The 14,790-nt window shown below is 39.5% G+C and overlaps 1 protein-coding gene across 4 annotated transcripts in view; it reads right to left on the minus strand.

Moving 5' to 3' along the window:
• shank1 (SH3 and multiple ankyrin repeat domains 1) overlaps positions 1 to 14,790 on the minus strand; it is a 648,010-nt gene that overhangs the window by 280,442 nt on the left and 352,778 nt on the right. For all 4 annotated transcript variants that reach the window (XM_051933687.1, XM_051933685.1, XM_051933686.1 and 1 more), the window contains exons 13-14: positions 12,937 to 13,115; positions 7,512 to 7,625 (exon numbers count right to left, since the gene is read on the minus strand). In XM_051933687.1, the coding sequence (XP_051789647.1) occupies positions 7,512 to 7,625; positions 12,937 to 13,115 (293 nt within the window). The remainder of the gene's footprint in view (positions 1 to 7,511; positions 7,626 to 12,936; positions 13,116 to 14,790) is intronic.

The raw sequence follows: 14,790 nt of genomic DNA on the forward strand, positions 1-14,790 counted from the left end.
AAAAGAAAGTTTTTTTTTCAGTCCCATCACTCTCAGAGAAAGTTCCTCTATAAAGTTAAATTATGATGTGTCCTACTGAATCTCTTTAACTAAATAAATGCCACGAGATTGTATCTCTTCTTGTCTTTTATCCTCTGCTTTCCATCCATCCATCCATTATCCAACCCGCTATATCCTAACTACAGGGTCAGGGGGGTCTGCTGGAGCCAATCCCAGCCAACACATGGTGTAAGGCAGGAAACAAACCCCGGGCAGGACGCCAGCCCACCGCAATCCTCTGCTTTCACATCACATTAATTACTTTTTTTGATGACTGAAACAGGATAAGTAATGTGACTTCCATTTTACTAAAGTAAGATTTACTTTAAAGTGAGCACCACAAGGTGGCAGGCATATAATAGGAAACCCTAAAATAAATGTAAAGCACATTGTTCATTCTTCATTTATTAGAATTGGAATGATGTTAAGGCCGATGAAACAGAATACATACTGGGAAGCCATGTAAAAAAAGAGGGAACCACAATTTATATGTTTAATTTAATGTTTTTTCTTCACGGGTAAAACTAGGGTCCTTTATAAGTGTAAGTGTACTGAACTAAAATATGCAAGAACCACCTTAAATTACATGTTAATATTAAGATGTTAGGGATGTAAAGATACTCAGATGTTGCTGTAAAGTTCTACTACATAAACCATCAAAATTGTAGATCTTTCTAAAAATGATTGAAAAGTGAAGAAAAAGTCAAGACAAATTAGGACAGATAAAGACAGGGTAGAGTTTAAGCTCCTGCACTATTTAAAAATAATGTATTTTCTTGCACATTGATTTGTATGCATTCATTTTAGATCAGAGCTGTGCTATTTAAAAATGTGGCCCAACCAATCTCTGTGAGGTGGGATAGTGGGAACTTAAGGAGAAAGAAATTACACTGCCTTACATAGGGCGCACATTAAGTAATTACAAAAAAGCATCTTAAACCAAGGGACACAATCACAGCATGGGGAGAAAAATATGGAGAGAGGTGTGCACAGATTAGCATTAGACATACGTTTGAATTTCTAATTGAAAATTTAGATTATGGCAAATCACTTTTAAACAGTTTTTAATTAAACAAACAACTAATAGAGTTAGAACCAAAATAATAAAAAGAAAAAGGATAAGTTCAAATCCAGGTTTTTCTTAATCACACACAGGAAGTACAAAATAAGGGTGGGAGCAATTGTAGTGTTATGGTCTAAAATGTATGATTTTAAAAAATGTGGGCCCAGATAAAAACTGTTTGATGACCTCAGCTTTAAATGATAGGGTGACCATGCAAAAAAAAAAAAAAACTAATGTTACTCTACTGTCACATTTCAAGCCTTATTACTCAATTCCAATTTTTTGCTTAGATCAGGTTTGCCTATTTTGACGGTTCACATTCATAAGTACAAGAGATCTGTATCTAGCTGTAATGTGAATGCATCTGTCCTCCAAAATGACACGCATGTGCAAACTAATATGTTTGTGCATGACTCATCTGCATCACCAACAACAAAAAAATGGCATGTTCACGAGATCACTCATGGTATTAAAACTAACAAAATGGATGCAATAGTAGCTAGTGTGTGCTGTGCATTTTGCTCTGAAGGACAACAAACAGTTTGTCAGGTGTACATGATTAGGTTGAGAATTGCAGACTGGCCAGACTGCCAGTTTTTGCTGTCTTCACAGTTATTGCTGGTATTGCTGCACCAAGAGATATGTGGGAACAAGAAAGAAGCCAGCAACGGTGGGAGCTGCAGCTCTCCTCCACTGTTGTTTTGCCACACTGCCAATGCTGTCTGATGGCGGCAGTACTCAGCCCATGCATATAGGTAAAAAAATAGAAATTGTTTCAATGATATTTGTTTGGAAAACTAAAATGGAAAAAAACTAAAATGGAAAAAGTAACATGGAACTTTATTTTTTATTTTTAAAGGCAGAAAATGTGTGAGGAAAAAGTTGACCACATAAACCATGACAAAGACATTCCAGCAAGATAGAAGTAGAATGATATAAGTAACAGCACTCATTTGTGTAGATGTCAAGATACATCTTTGTATGCCACTGTACACAATGGGAACTGCCAGGGAACATTAATCCATGGCTGTGCTGTAAGAGCCCTGGAAATACAGTTTTTCTTTGCAGTGCACCAGAGAGAAGGTATTTAACTGGTGTAGTGGCAGGAGATCAGACAAACATCTTCACTCTGACAGAGGGAGAGAGATCCTACTAGGGATAAGTGGGACCCTGCTGCACAAGCCAGAAAAATGGCCAGTTGAGCACAGAAACACTCTTTAATCTGGTGGACCTATATAAAATTTATTTAAAAAGTTTCCCAGAGGGCATGGCCTGGAATTAATTATAGGATGTGATATACCAGGGCAAATGCTACTAACTGCTGACTCTGAGACCTAGAATTTGCTGCCAGCCTCTCCTTGTGCAGAAGTGAAATAGCAAGGAGCAGGGACCCTGAGTGATTTCTCACTGGTAATACAGGAACAAACCCGGTCGATTGTGGAGCGCACACCCAATTAGAGCTGTTAATCAATCTACACATAACCTTGGAGTATAGAGCAAAATTGATGTACCTCATGCAGACATGAGAGTGACATGCAAACTCTGAACAGGCATTGCCCTGGACCCTGGATTTGAACCAGAACCAAAGAGTTGTGGGAACAAACTACTGAGGTGTGTAGTTGAAGCAGAAACCTTGACAACCTTTAAGAAAATATGGAAGAGATAGTGAGACAGCTTAACTATTAATTAAACAAACTGGCTAGATGGACTGAATGGTCTCCCATCGTTTCTCAAATTACTTATGTTCTTAAATGTAAGGCAGCAGTGCTAGCCACCACCTACCATGTCAATTATATCCAGGTATTACTTTTTTATATTGTAATGCTCATTCTGGAGTTTTCGGAGCGCTGTAAATAGAGCAGCTCAGAGAGATTTGGGGAACAGATGACAGCAGGGCATGGTCAAGAAGGATTACAGTGGTTTTAACATGCAAATCAATATCTGGGGGTGGAGAATCGGGACGGACTTGTAAGATGAAATTATAACAAAGTTTAGAGACAAATAACTTCATTCCAAATGTACTTTCTTAATGTACAGTCTAGCAATGAATGAACTTGTATGAATGGCTGAAGTAATTGTATTTATTCAGTAACCACTTGCACCTCTAAGATTTTATTAAACTTGTACAATGACCTAAATCAGTGCTTCTAAACCACTTTGTTGTGACTCACTTTTAGCTCATGAGCTGCTGCCAGTTTGTCATGAGTTGCTATTGTTTATAAATTGTAATGGGTTACGATGGGTTGCAATGGGTAGCAACTGGGTTACTGCCTGTTGTTGTAATGATGATCATGCTCGATCCCTTCCCTGGTCTGACGATCACATTAGATTTTGAAGAATAGCCACTAGGCATCATTGGGAGCGTGTGGAATAGGCTAACATAATAGCACCGTTCCTGAAGCGGGAGGCACAGAGAACTCACTATCTCCCAGAGAAAGAGACTGCTAACTATGATCTCATAAAGGCAGAGATCCTTACAAGATATGACATCTCCTTGGACCTGCAGGTGAGAATATACCACTCACAAGCGTCTGACTTATGGGGTAGAGCTGGCTGGTGGTTACGGCCAAATGTGAATGACGCCCAGCAGGTAGTAGAGCAGGTTGCATGCAATTTGTTTGTAAACGCCCTTCTTGACTATCTTGCCCAGCCGGTCAAGAGGCAACCTTTTAAAAATATGGAGGCTCCTATGTACACCATAGAGCAACATAGAGCAGCTTCGCAAATTGAGAGAGCAGAACGGTCCACTCACCAAACTCAGACAGCATGCATTGCTAATCAAGAGCCCAGTCACTGCAGCACAGAGCAAGCACCAAAGCCTAAAGACAACACGATCCCCACTGCTCTGTTTCAAGGGCGAGGAGGTAGCGCACACCATTCCCCACTGTCCTCTATTCGGTGAGTCCATAAACTGCAGCTGGGCAAGGGGAGAGCGATACTGTACTGTGACGATCCCCGGGACTTAGGAGGACGAAGCGTCAACAATTGACAAGACGGCATCTCATGATGAAATCACGCCCTCTGAGGTTGGCCCAGACTGTCTCTCTTTGACATTTTCAGTTTAAACCAACTCTGGCCTCCTTTAAAGGAGAACAATGGAACGATGATTCCTTTAAGTTTGCAGAATCTGCAGTGGTTCTGTTTTTTAGCCAAAACGCTCAACACCCTATGCCACAGGGCCCCCAATTTGTCTTGAGTAACAACTTTCTGTTTCAGGTAGAAGAGAATACAGGGTAAGGTGGCGGTCTGGTGATTGCTGTTGGTCGTGCATTCCATCCTGGTGTCAGGTCTGCAAGCTAACACACACCCATTTCCTGGGTTCCCATTTGGGTGCCAAAAAAACTGTAGTATATATTAAGCTCCAATTTTATTGGCTGGGGTTTACTAAGGAGGTCTGACACTTTTGCACGTCCTGTCCAGAGTATCAACAGTGTCAAATTCCTGAGAAGGATTGTGCTCCTCTGGTTCTCATTCCCCTTTACGATATCCCATTTGAAAGCATTGGGGTTGATTTAGTAGGACCCCTAAAGCCCTTGGTTGCAGGACATAAATATATCTTAGTCCTCATTGATTACGCTACTTGATATCCCAAAGCAGTCCCACTGTGCACAGTTACATCCAGAGCCATCGCACGGGAATTGGTAGGAGTCTTGCGATAGCCGGCATCCCTTAAGTGGTCTTGACAGACCAGGCGACGTCTTTCATCTTGGAGACATTCTGCAAAATGGCCAAGTTACTCAAGATAAAGCATTTAAGGACCTCAGTTAATCATCCTCAAACCAATGGTCTATTCCAGCAGTTTTAACCAAACCCTCAAGCAGATGCTACATATAAGTTAGTCAGTGAGGATGGGAGGAATTGGGCTCAGCTCCTCTCACTAGTTTTATTTGCCTATTGGGAAGTCCCTCAGGCTTCTATGGGTTTCTCACCATTTGAACTGTTATATTGATGACAACCTTGTGGCATATTGAACATTCTAAAAGAGGGATGGGAGGAGGAAGCACTCCCCTCCACAAATAAGTCACACAGAAAAGGTGCAAGCAGCACAGGTCAGTTATTATGACTGTGGCATGCCTTGTCAGGAGATCCGGCCTGGAGATTGCATCAGATCCTTATTTCTACCTCCCAGTCCATACTACTGACACATTGGCAAGGCCCATATGAGGTTAAGGAAAGCAAGGAGATCATTGATTATATGTAAAACATTCCAATCGTCGACCAAGCAAATGGGTATATCAAGTAAATCTGCTGAAACCGTGGAAGGATAGGGACCCCGACCCCTCCTCTGGACAGCCCTGATCACTCTTTGCAAATTAAACAAGCCTTTACTCCAGACCCAATTTGATCACCAAAGCAACAACAGGAGCTCGAATCAGATATCCTGTCTGTCCCGGAGGTAGTGTGTGAGAAGCCCGGACGGACCTCTCTGGTCTGACAGTGTGACAGAGCCCGGGGTGTTCATCAGAGATTTCCTGTACCGACTCACCAAGGCAAAAAGAGTTGAGGTAGAACTGGAAATTAAGTGTGTGCTGGATCTAGGTGTAATAGAGGAAAGTCAAAATCCCCGGTCCAGTCCTAATGTATTATTTCCAAATCCTGTTGGGAGTTGGAGATTTTGCAATGACCTCTGTCTATTTATTCAAGTTTCCCAATTTGATGCTTATGCGATGCAACAACATGGACAACCTGTTCGAGCGGCTTGGACGGGCAGAATTCTTAACCACACTGGACATGAGAAAAGGGTACTGGGAGGTTCCTTTAACAGACTCAGCTAAGGTTAAGACTGTGTTTAGCACACATACAGTAGCGATCACTGGCAATATAATATCCTTCTGTTTGGGCTACTTGGGGCACGAGCAACCTTCCAGCATCTGGTGGATAACGTGCTTCATCCCCATAACTCCTATCATGTTGCCTACCTGGATGACATTGTCCTCTGCTCTAGTTCCATGGAAGGAACACCTACAGCAGGTCTGATCAGTGCTCCATACACTATCTAAAGCAGATCTTCAAATTAATCCAAAGAAGTGTTTCTTTCAGTTAAACAATGTCAAATATTTGGGCTACTTGGTGGGCAGAGGTACTGTGAGACCACAGTGTTCCAAAATAGATGTCATATGGAATTGGCTGTGTCCGAAAAACTAAGAGGCAAGTCCAAGCCTTTCTCAGTCTAACAGGTTACTTCTGCTGGTTTGTGCCCTGTTTTTCAGAGAGAGTGGCACACTTGACAGATCTAGCAAAGAAGAGGGCCCCAAATACTGTGGTATGGTATGATAAAGCAGAAGCTGCATTTAGTGACCTAAATCATGCCATAACATCAGCACCGGGGTTGAAAGCTCCTAACTTTTCTTTACCTTTCATTCTCCAGACGGACATTTCGGACCCGGGTCTTGGTGCTGTGCTGGTGATTGCACAGCAGAGGTATTACCTCTGGGCCATGAGTTCACCCTGCGTGCCCTCCTCTGCTACCCTTACTGTGGATGGCCTTACACAAGAAGTGGAACCTGTGTGTAACGAGGTGGTTTTTAGACCTCCTGCCTTACAAGTTTTTGCTTGTTCATCATATAGGCTCTCTTTACACCAAAGCCGATGCTCTTACTTGGGTTCATGACCTCTTGGTTCAGACTGCACAATCCAATGGGTCTGAGCTGAGATGGGGGGCTGTGTCACACATGTGCGAGTCAGAGGCAACCAACGAGCTCAAAAGGTGTTAATATTGTGCCAAACCAGGGGGTGGCAGTGTGTACTAACCCTTCCTCTCTTTCTCTTGCAGACCATCCGAGGGAAATCCAGCCTGAACGTGTCAGCATCATGTCCAGTTCTGGCACCAGTGACATTACATCCAGTTCCCCAATGACATCACTTCCTACGATCCACCTATAAAAACACCATCTTGTTCCTTCCTGTTAATTCAGTCCTGTTTTGAATTCAGGCTATAATGATCTTTGCATTAATAATTTTTTGCATCTGTCCCAAGTATACGGGGTGGCTACTCCAAACCTTTTTCTGTCTCCCTGTTACCTTTTCACACAAGGTAGTGCTGCAGTTGAATATACTGTATACTGCAGAAAACATTAACCTGGTTTCAAGCAATATTTTTGTTATATCCTTACAAATTATTTTTCATGTGTACAGTATATGTACAATGCATCCGGAAAGTATTCACAGCGCATCACTTTTTCCACATTTTGTTATGTTATAGCCTTATTCCAAAATGGATTAAATTAATTTTTTTCCTCAGAATTCTACACACAACACCCCATAATGACAACGTGAAAAATGTTTACTTGAGATTTTTGCAAATTTATTAAAAATAAGACTCAAAAATAAACATTTACATTTACAATCTTGAAATACCATGTCTTTCAGTAAACAGTGATTGTTGTGATTTAAAGAAAAGAGAACATACCTTGTCTTGAATCCTGAGTTTTCACTGCAGCTTCTTCAACACACTCAGATGGAAACCAACCAGTACGGCCCCTAGTAGTACCTTCCCAGAAGCCAGCTTCACCAATGCTTAGAACTGGGGAATGATGGCAGAGCAGGTGAAATTGTGACAACATCAATAAATCACAATTGTTTTACACAAACAAAAAACTTTATTTTGTTGTTTTTACTAGTCTACAGGAAGTTCAGTCATGATGCCTCATCTACAGAAAGTTCAGTCATAATGTAATGAACTATATATAGACTTGAACTTTTATTTTGTTATTCATAATCATAGAATTTTTTACTCATTAAGCACATATCAGCCCATATTTCATTACATATCCAAGTATTGTCTAAGAACTCTGTGTCACACTGATCACTTTACTCTATAATCATGAGCCAGAGAAGATGCGCATATCTATGCCTCAAGGGAATTGAGGGGACATAAACAGATTTTGTGACAAAGACACGAAATGCTAAATATATATATATATATATATATATATATATATATATATATATATATATATATATATATATATATATATATACAGTATATTAAGAAGAAAACCTATTAATTATTTTAAAAATTAGTCAGTTGTCAGTGAGTAAAATCATAGGGTCTGAAGCTCCACAAGAGATCATTGGCATCGAGGATGATCCAGAGCGAGTGAGAGACTCTATTCAATTAAAGAGACTCAATTTCAGATGGACCAGACAGAAACTGTCCATGAGTCAGCTTGACTTCTGAATTTTACAAACTGCTTTTAAGGACTCTTCTTCACACAATTTACTATTCCTGGAACAGTTCTTTAGCTTTCATATGCTTACTGAAATTATCTTCCTTTTTATTTGCCTCTTGTGATGACAACAGGGGTTCTACGTCCAGAATTTGCTGCTCATTTACATTGCTCATTTATATTTCCATATTATTCATTGGTTTTTGCTATTAGTCATATATCTAAATACATTTTGATTTGTCTGCACAACGGGTGACTGGGTTAATAAAGTAAATACAGGGCCTCTGGTGTGGGTAATTTGCCACTTCTTTGCACTGGGTTAGAGGCTGAGAAAGTACACCTTTAATAGTCAGCAGCACAGAAAGGAGCAACATGTTTTGGTAAGTGGATATAGGTAAGGTGTGTCAGTCTCCAGTCCCCTGGGGACACCTGTCTGGTCTGCTGAAGCCAAAGCTAGTGAATTCCTACTTAAGTACTGAAGTGGCTGTATACACATTACTCATAATTAGTGCTTATTCCAAAATAAAATAACCACCTAAAACAGGATTTTTTTCTTTCCACATAGGTTTGGAAAGTTTCATCCTGCATGACTAAGAAATTAATAAAAAGAATGTGTATATGAATCACCTATTAGGGAACTGTAAGCCATTCAATACTTCCTTAAACCTACAGTGAATTCAGAAAGTATTCAGACCCCTTCACTTGTTTCACATTTTGCTATGTTGCAGCCTTATGGTCAAAAGTTTTCAAATTTATTTTTTCCCCCACATCAAACATCACTCAAGCAAAAACAGGATTTTATCATTTTTTCAAATAGATTAAACATATACAACTGAAATATCACATTAACACAAGTATTCAGTCCTGTGGCAATGACACTTGAAATTTGGCTCAGGTGCATCCAATTTTATTGATCATCACTGAGATGTTTCTCTACCTCATTTGAAGTCTACCTGTAGTCAATACAGTGGATTGGACATTATAAGGAAAGGCACACGCCTTTCTATATAAAGTACCACAACTGACAATGTATATCATAGTTTAAAGGAGGTTGCAGAACTTAAGAGAGTGGATTATATTGAGGCACAGATGCTGCAGCAAGGAAGGTTCCCAACAGCACAGTAGCGTTAATATTTCATAAACTGAACAACCATGACTCTTCCTAGAACTGGCCACATGGCCAAACTGTGCAATTGTGGCAGAAGTGCTGTGGTAAAAGATGTGACCAAGAACCCGATGGTCACTCTGGCTGATTGCCAGAGAATGTGTGCGGAGTTAGGAGAAAGTTCCAGAAGGACATCCATCATTGCAACACTCCACTGATCTGGGGTTTTATTTTTAAAGCTTGTGCACGCACAAAGGGTTGAAATGTGCATAAAGAAAACTTGATGCAAAAGCTTGTGTGTATTTATGGCAACTCTGTCCCAACATTTCGTAAAAATTGGAAAATGACAACACAATAGATCAAGAAGGGAAATGCAGTCAAATCATTTAAATGATGATTTATAGTCACAATAATTAATATCACTGAGATGTTATCATAATGTGTGTTGTTGTGACAAAATGTGTTATACCTTAAAAGTGATGAATATGATGTACGGACCATATTTCATTATCCTTTTAAAAGAGCCAATGCTACCTATTTGCACTGAAGTTATTTTTTGTTTTTTCATTAGTTTATATCAACTACCTGTTATCACTTCTCAGGGAACTAGCCAATAGGTCAGGAAGATCTCTTCCATCATACCTGCTTTTGCACGATGTTAGTGTACATACATAAAAAAGACATGTTTGTGCCAACATAAAAAGGCAATTTGGAGCAATGTCCGGTTCTCCTAACATAATCTGAGAATTTTACTGCACTCAAATTGCAATCAGTGAGAATGAATCTGCTTTTGTTGACCATTAGCAATTATTTTACATTAATGTACATGTTACCCAAGATGATTATGGCAAACATTTTGTCTCATTGGCCTAGGTCAACCCATGATTCATTTATTTTGAGAGAAGGTAGCTCTGACAGATGTGATGGTGCTGTACATGGCAGTTGGCTTTTTGGTAAGTTAACTGGCTGAACCCTCAATGTTTCACATTGCAAATATTATTCATTGTAAAGGCAATCACATCATTACATGTGCCAGATGATAGCGGGTACCTGCTCTGATGATGCTTCCTTTCACCTATCCCAGACCCCCAGAGTGCAGAAGAGAGGTGCTATAATGTTGTGTATGATCTTGCGCTTTCAGATGCGAGACACAGCCAGATACTCTTGAATTCAGGTGGCAAGGTCTCGATGTGTCAGGAGAAACAGGCTGCTCTACCAGCCATTGAAGTTCTGCAGCATCATGATTACATATGTATGAGGTTGATTTGCATGCTACCTACGGGGGTGTTTCAGGGTAGCGTTGAAGGTAAACTCATGTGCACGAATTTACAAGGTGATTGTGATTTATAAATGGCAAATTGCAAAGAAATATGTGTACAGCAGGGTGTACTCTTGTTTGTTTTTTTTTTTTTTGGTCTATGCATTTTCCTGCTTTTTGGTGTGCACATATTTTCAAGTTCAAATACATGCAAAGGTTTATAAATGATGCTCCTGGGCTTTATGACAGAGTGACTAAAGGTGCCTTTCTAACTGTAAGAAACAAATTTCTCTGGTGTGATTAAGTCAAGATTAGTGTCATGTCTGGTGGAAACCAGGCACCATTTATAACCTCTGCAATATCATTCCAATGGTGAAGCGTGGTGGTGGCAACATCAAGCTGTGGGGTTATTTTTTAGCAGTAGACACTGGGAGAATATCCCTAATGAAAACCTATGCTCTGGACTTCAGAATGAGCCAAAGGTTCACTTTCCAACAAGACAAGGACCCTAAGAACAAAGCAGGACTGGCTTATGGACAACTCTGGGAATGTGTGTGAGTTACCCAGCCAGAGCCCAGACTTGAGACCAATTAAACATCTCTGGAGAGACCTGAAAATAGCTATCTACTGATGGTTTCTATCCAGCCTAACAGAGCTTGAGAGGATCAGGAGAATGGAAGAAAATCCTCAAATCTAGGTGTGCAAAGCTTGTTGCATTATACCCAAGAAGACTCTAAACTGTTATCGCTGCCAAAGGTGCATCAACTAAGTACTAAGTAACAGTCTGAATGCTTGGGTCAATGAGAAATTTCAATTTTTATTTTTAATAAATTTGCAAAAATGTGACACATCTTGCCTGAAGAAGGGGCCTGAGTTGCCTCGAAACTTGCATATTGTAATTTTTTTAGTTAGCTAATAAAAGGTGTCATTTTGCTTGGCTTTTCTCTACATTCATAATGGCTAACACGGTACAACACTCTAGTACTACAAAAATGTGTAAAATGCTCTTATTGCTTTGTGATTCTAGGGTATTGAATGATGCCTGATGTGGGGATAAATGAATTTAAATGATTTTAGCACAAGGCAGCAACATAGCCAAATTGAAGAGGTCTGAATATTTTCTGAATCCACTGTAGTGCCTAATGTGCTATGTCTATGTGTATTGACTAGCATTTGTGTATGGGTACAAGTTGTTACATTTTTAAAGGTATCAACAGGTCTTTTTCAGTTGATTAAGTCATAAATAATATGGCACATATAAAAATGTATTTTTAATACTTAAAGATGTGCTGATGTGTCTCAGGAAATCCTCACAGGTGGCGCAGTGGTAGTGCTGCTGCTTTTCAGTAAGGAGACTTGAAGATTGTGGGTTCGCTTCCCGGTTCCTCCCTGTGTGGATAGCGCTTTGAGTACTGAGAAAAGCACTATATTAATGTAATGAATTATTATTATGAAAAACCTTATTCAGTGTGGACATTGCGTTTTGGGTTGTTCATATATGTGTGCGTATATGGGTATGACAGTACTTGAATGGATTTCCTTTGATCTCCTTGACTTTGTTCTATAATGTCCTGTTTCTTTCACTGCTTATATTTCACAATTTTAGTTACACCCTATTCCCATTTTCAGATTCCTTTTTCTACTTCAGTTCTTGCAGTCTCTCTCATGCAAATCCCTACTTTAACTGCATTTCCCAAAGCTCCCCGGGGCATGTACTTGCCTTTGAAGTCTTGCTGATAAAGAGGCCTCTGATCTTTGGAAGAAAGTGCTGACAGTGCAGAGAGTAGGTCCAAGATAACAGCTCTTTGTAAAATCAGAAGCCAAGCCCTCCCCAATAGAATCAGTATCTTAATCTAATCCTGATTCTTCTGTATGCTTTTTCTTATTAAACAAACCCTACCTCTTCAGTTACCCATAGTATCTCACTCTAATTGCCTAATTACAGAACAGCACACAAGAATAAAGTCTAACTTGTTCTCAGTGTGATCAACGCAGATATAGACAGATATAGACAATCTAAATAATAATAAAGAGAGTTATTCATCTAGCAGCTATTAATGGCACTGCATTGTTATCTTCTTCTAATGTAAGTACCAGGCTTTTAATCTTTCTTTTTCAAAAGTGGTCCTCCTGCACAGGACAAGTACAATAGCTCTTACAACAAAAGAAAGTGAGTAAAAACAAATTAAAAACTAACTGTTCTTTTATTAATGTTACACAGTAACATTCATGAAATAAGGATTAAAAATATTTTACAATTTAGGACATTAACAGTGCAAACACACTACAGACAATCATTTACCTTTTACTCTGTCTCCCTTACTGAAGGAGAGCTCACCCTCTCCTTGAGCCTGGTGAGATTTTACTGCCACAAATAAGCGCCCAGGAACGGCGCTGTATAGCTTTCTTCTTTGAAGGCCAGTAGCTCTGCTGTTAGCAGTTCCTGTTGCATTACTGGAAGATTCCTTACTACCCATTGGTCTGTAAGGTAGGAAAAAAGATATGATTTGATGTTACGACAAAGAGAAAGTTGTTATAGATTACATTTAACAGGGAAATCATTTTTATTCTTAATGTTTAGGAAATCTGTAAAATAGAGTGGAGACTTGATTGCCTACCAGTGCTATCACAAATGTTAACATTAAAATCATTGATTTTCCATTTTCCAATTATGCAGTACTTTGCTAAAATATATTATGAGTATAGTTGATTCTTTTCTTTTCCAAGAGATCTCAAACTCTGGATTTTAGTTTTGATACAACATTAAATATTCTGGAGTCTAGATATCAATTACAATTATTGCTAATATCATCATTCAGGTTAACATAATGAGGACTACATTAAAGGAGGTACAGGGAATTGTGACTATAGATGCCAAAGTTATAACACGTCTGTTTGTTCACTCCACACTCTGTTGACCTGGAAAACTAAAAGTAAATATCACTTGTAAGCCTGTCTGTTGTCCAGCACTATAAAATATCCCCTAATCTTGAAATTTATCTTATTAGATGAGTTTGGAACATATTGTCTACAAGAGTAAAAGAAGTAGTCATCATCAGCAGTAGGCTTGTTAAATGATTTACTACATTAACACTAGAATTACCAGAGCCTACGAAAAAACTCGTAAATCCGTCCCACCTTAAATCGCGTCTTAAATCCGTTTGCACCTCTCCGCCAGAGTCCTTTGTCATCTAAATGTGCTGATAAACAAAAGCTACTAGCAGCCAGCTATTCCATCCCCCCACCGACTTAGAACGAATTTCTCCTAGCTCATGGCTTGCCTTGATTTGATTATCTGGGATTGAAGTGGAGTTTTAGAGTGGAAATAATATAGTGTTATTTGGAATACACGCATTTCATGTGTGTTCTGCTTCTATAGTAGTCTGTGCAAGCACATTTTTAAAACAGAAACGTTTTTCATATTCTAATAGTAAATGACAAAATGTAGGCATAAACTATATAACGTATGAAGCCTGAAGTCCATATATCAAAGAAACACTTTCACAAAAGGTACAAATAAGAGAACACGTGCGCTTTTATTCAAAAATATAACTGCACAAAAAAAAAGCCGCGTTAGCATGCCACATTGACATTCTTACTACAACCGCCGTGGTGGCGTAATGGTATCAGCTCCTGACTGGGGATCAGAGGGTGGCGAGTTTGATCCCGCACGGCTCCACTTCGAGAAGTGAACTGCTCTTATTCTTACAATTTTAGAATAACAACATAAATTTGATTTCAGTCTGTAACAGCCGGTGTAACTTATGATACTGGTAAAGGTTAGCTTTTTTTTTTTTTTTTTTAAATTCACTTTTCATTCTCGCAGTCGCATTCAGAATCAATCCATACAACCCCATCTGACATAAAGACGCGCTATAGGTCTGCAGTGTACCATGATGCATACTACCGCCCCCCCCCCCCCCCAAAAGGGTTCTGACACACAAACGCTGGCGAAGCTGCCTTCTTCGTATCTCACTGTCACTTGAAATCAGCAGTTCTTAGCATTGCACCACGCAAGCTGTCGTATCAACCACCAACTGTAACTTGCTTTCTTTATTCTTCGGTTATAGTCTTGAATAAAAGTACACTTTTATTTATGTAAAAACAGCTGTGTCAGATGGGATTGTATGGATTGATAAGCAGCTAAGAACTGCTG

The sequence above is a fragment of the Erpetoichthys calabaricus genome, chromosome 11 (genome assembly GCF_900747795.2).
Source record: "Erpetoichthys calabaricus chromosome 11, fErpCal1.3, whole genome shotgun sequence".
Taxonomy (NCBI): Eukaryota; Metazoa; Chordata; class Cladistia; order Polypteriformes; family Polypteridae; genus Erpetoichthys; species Erpetoichthys calabaricus.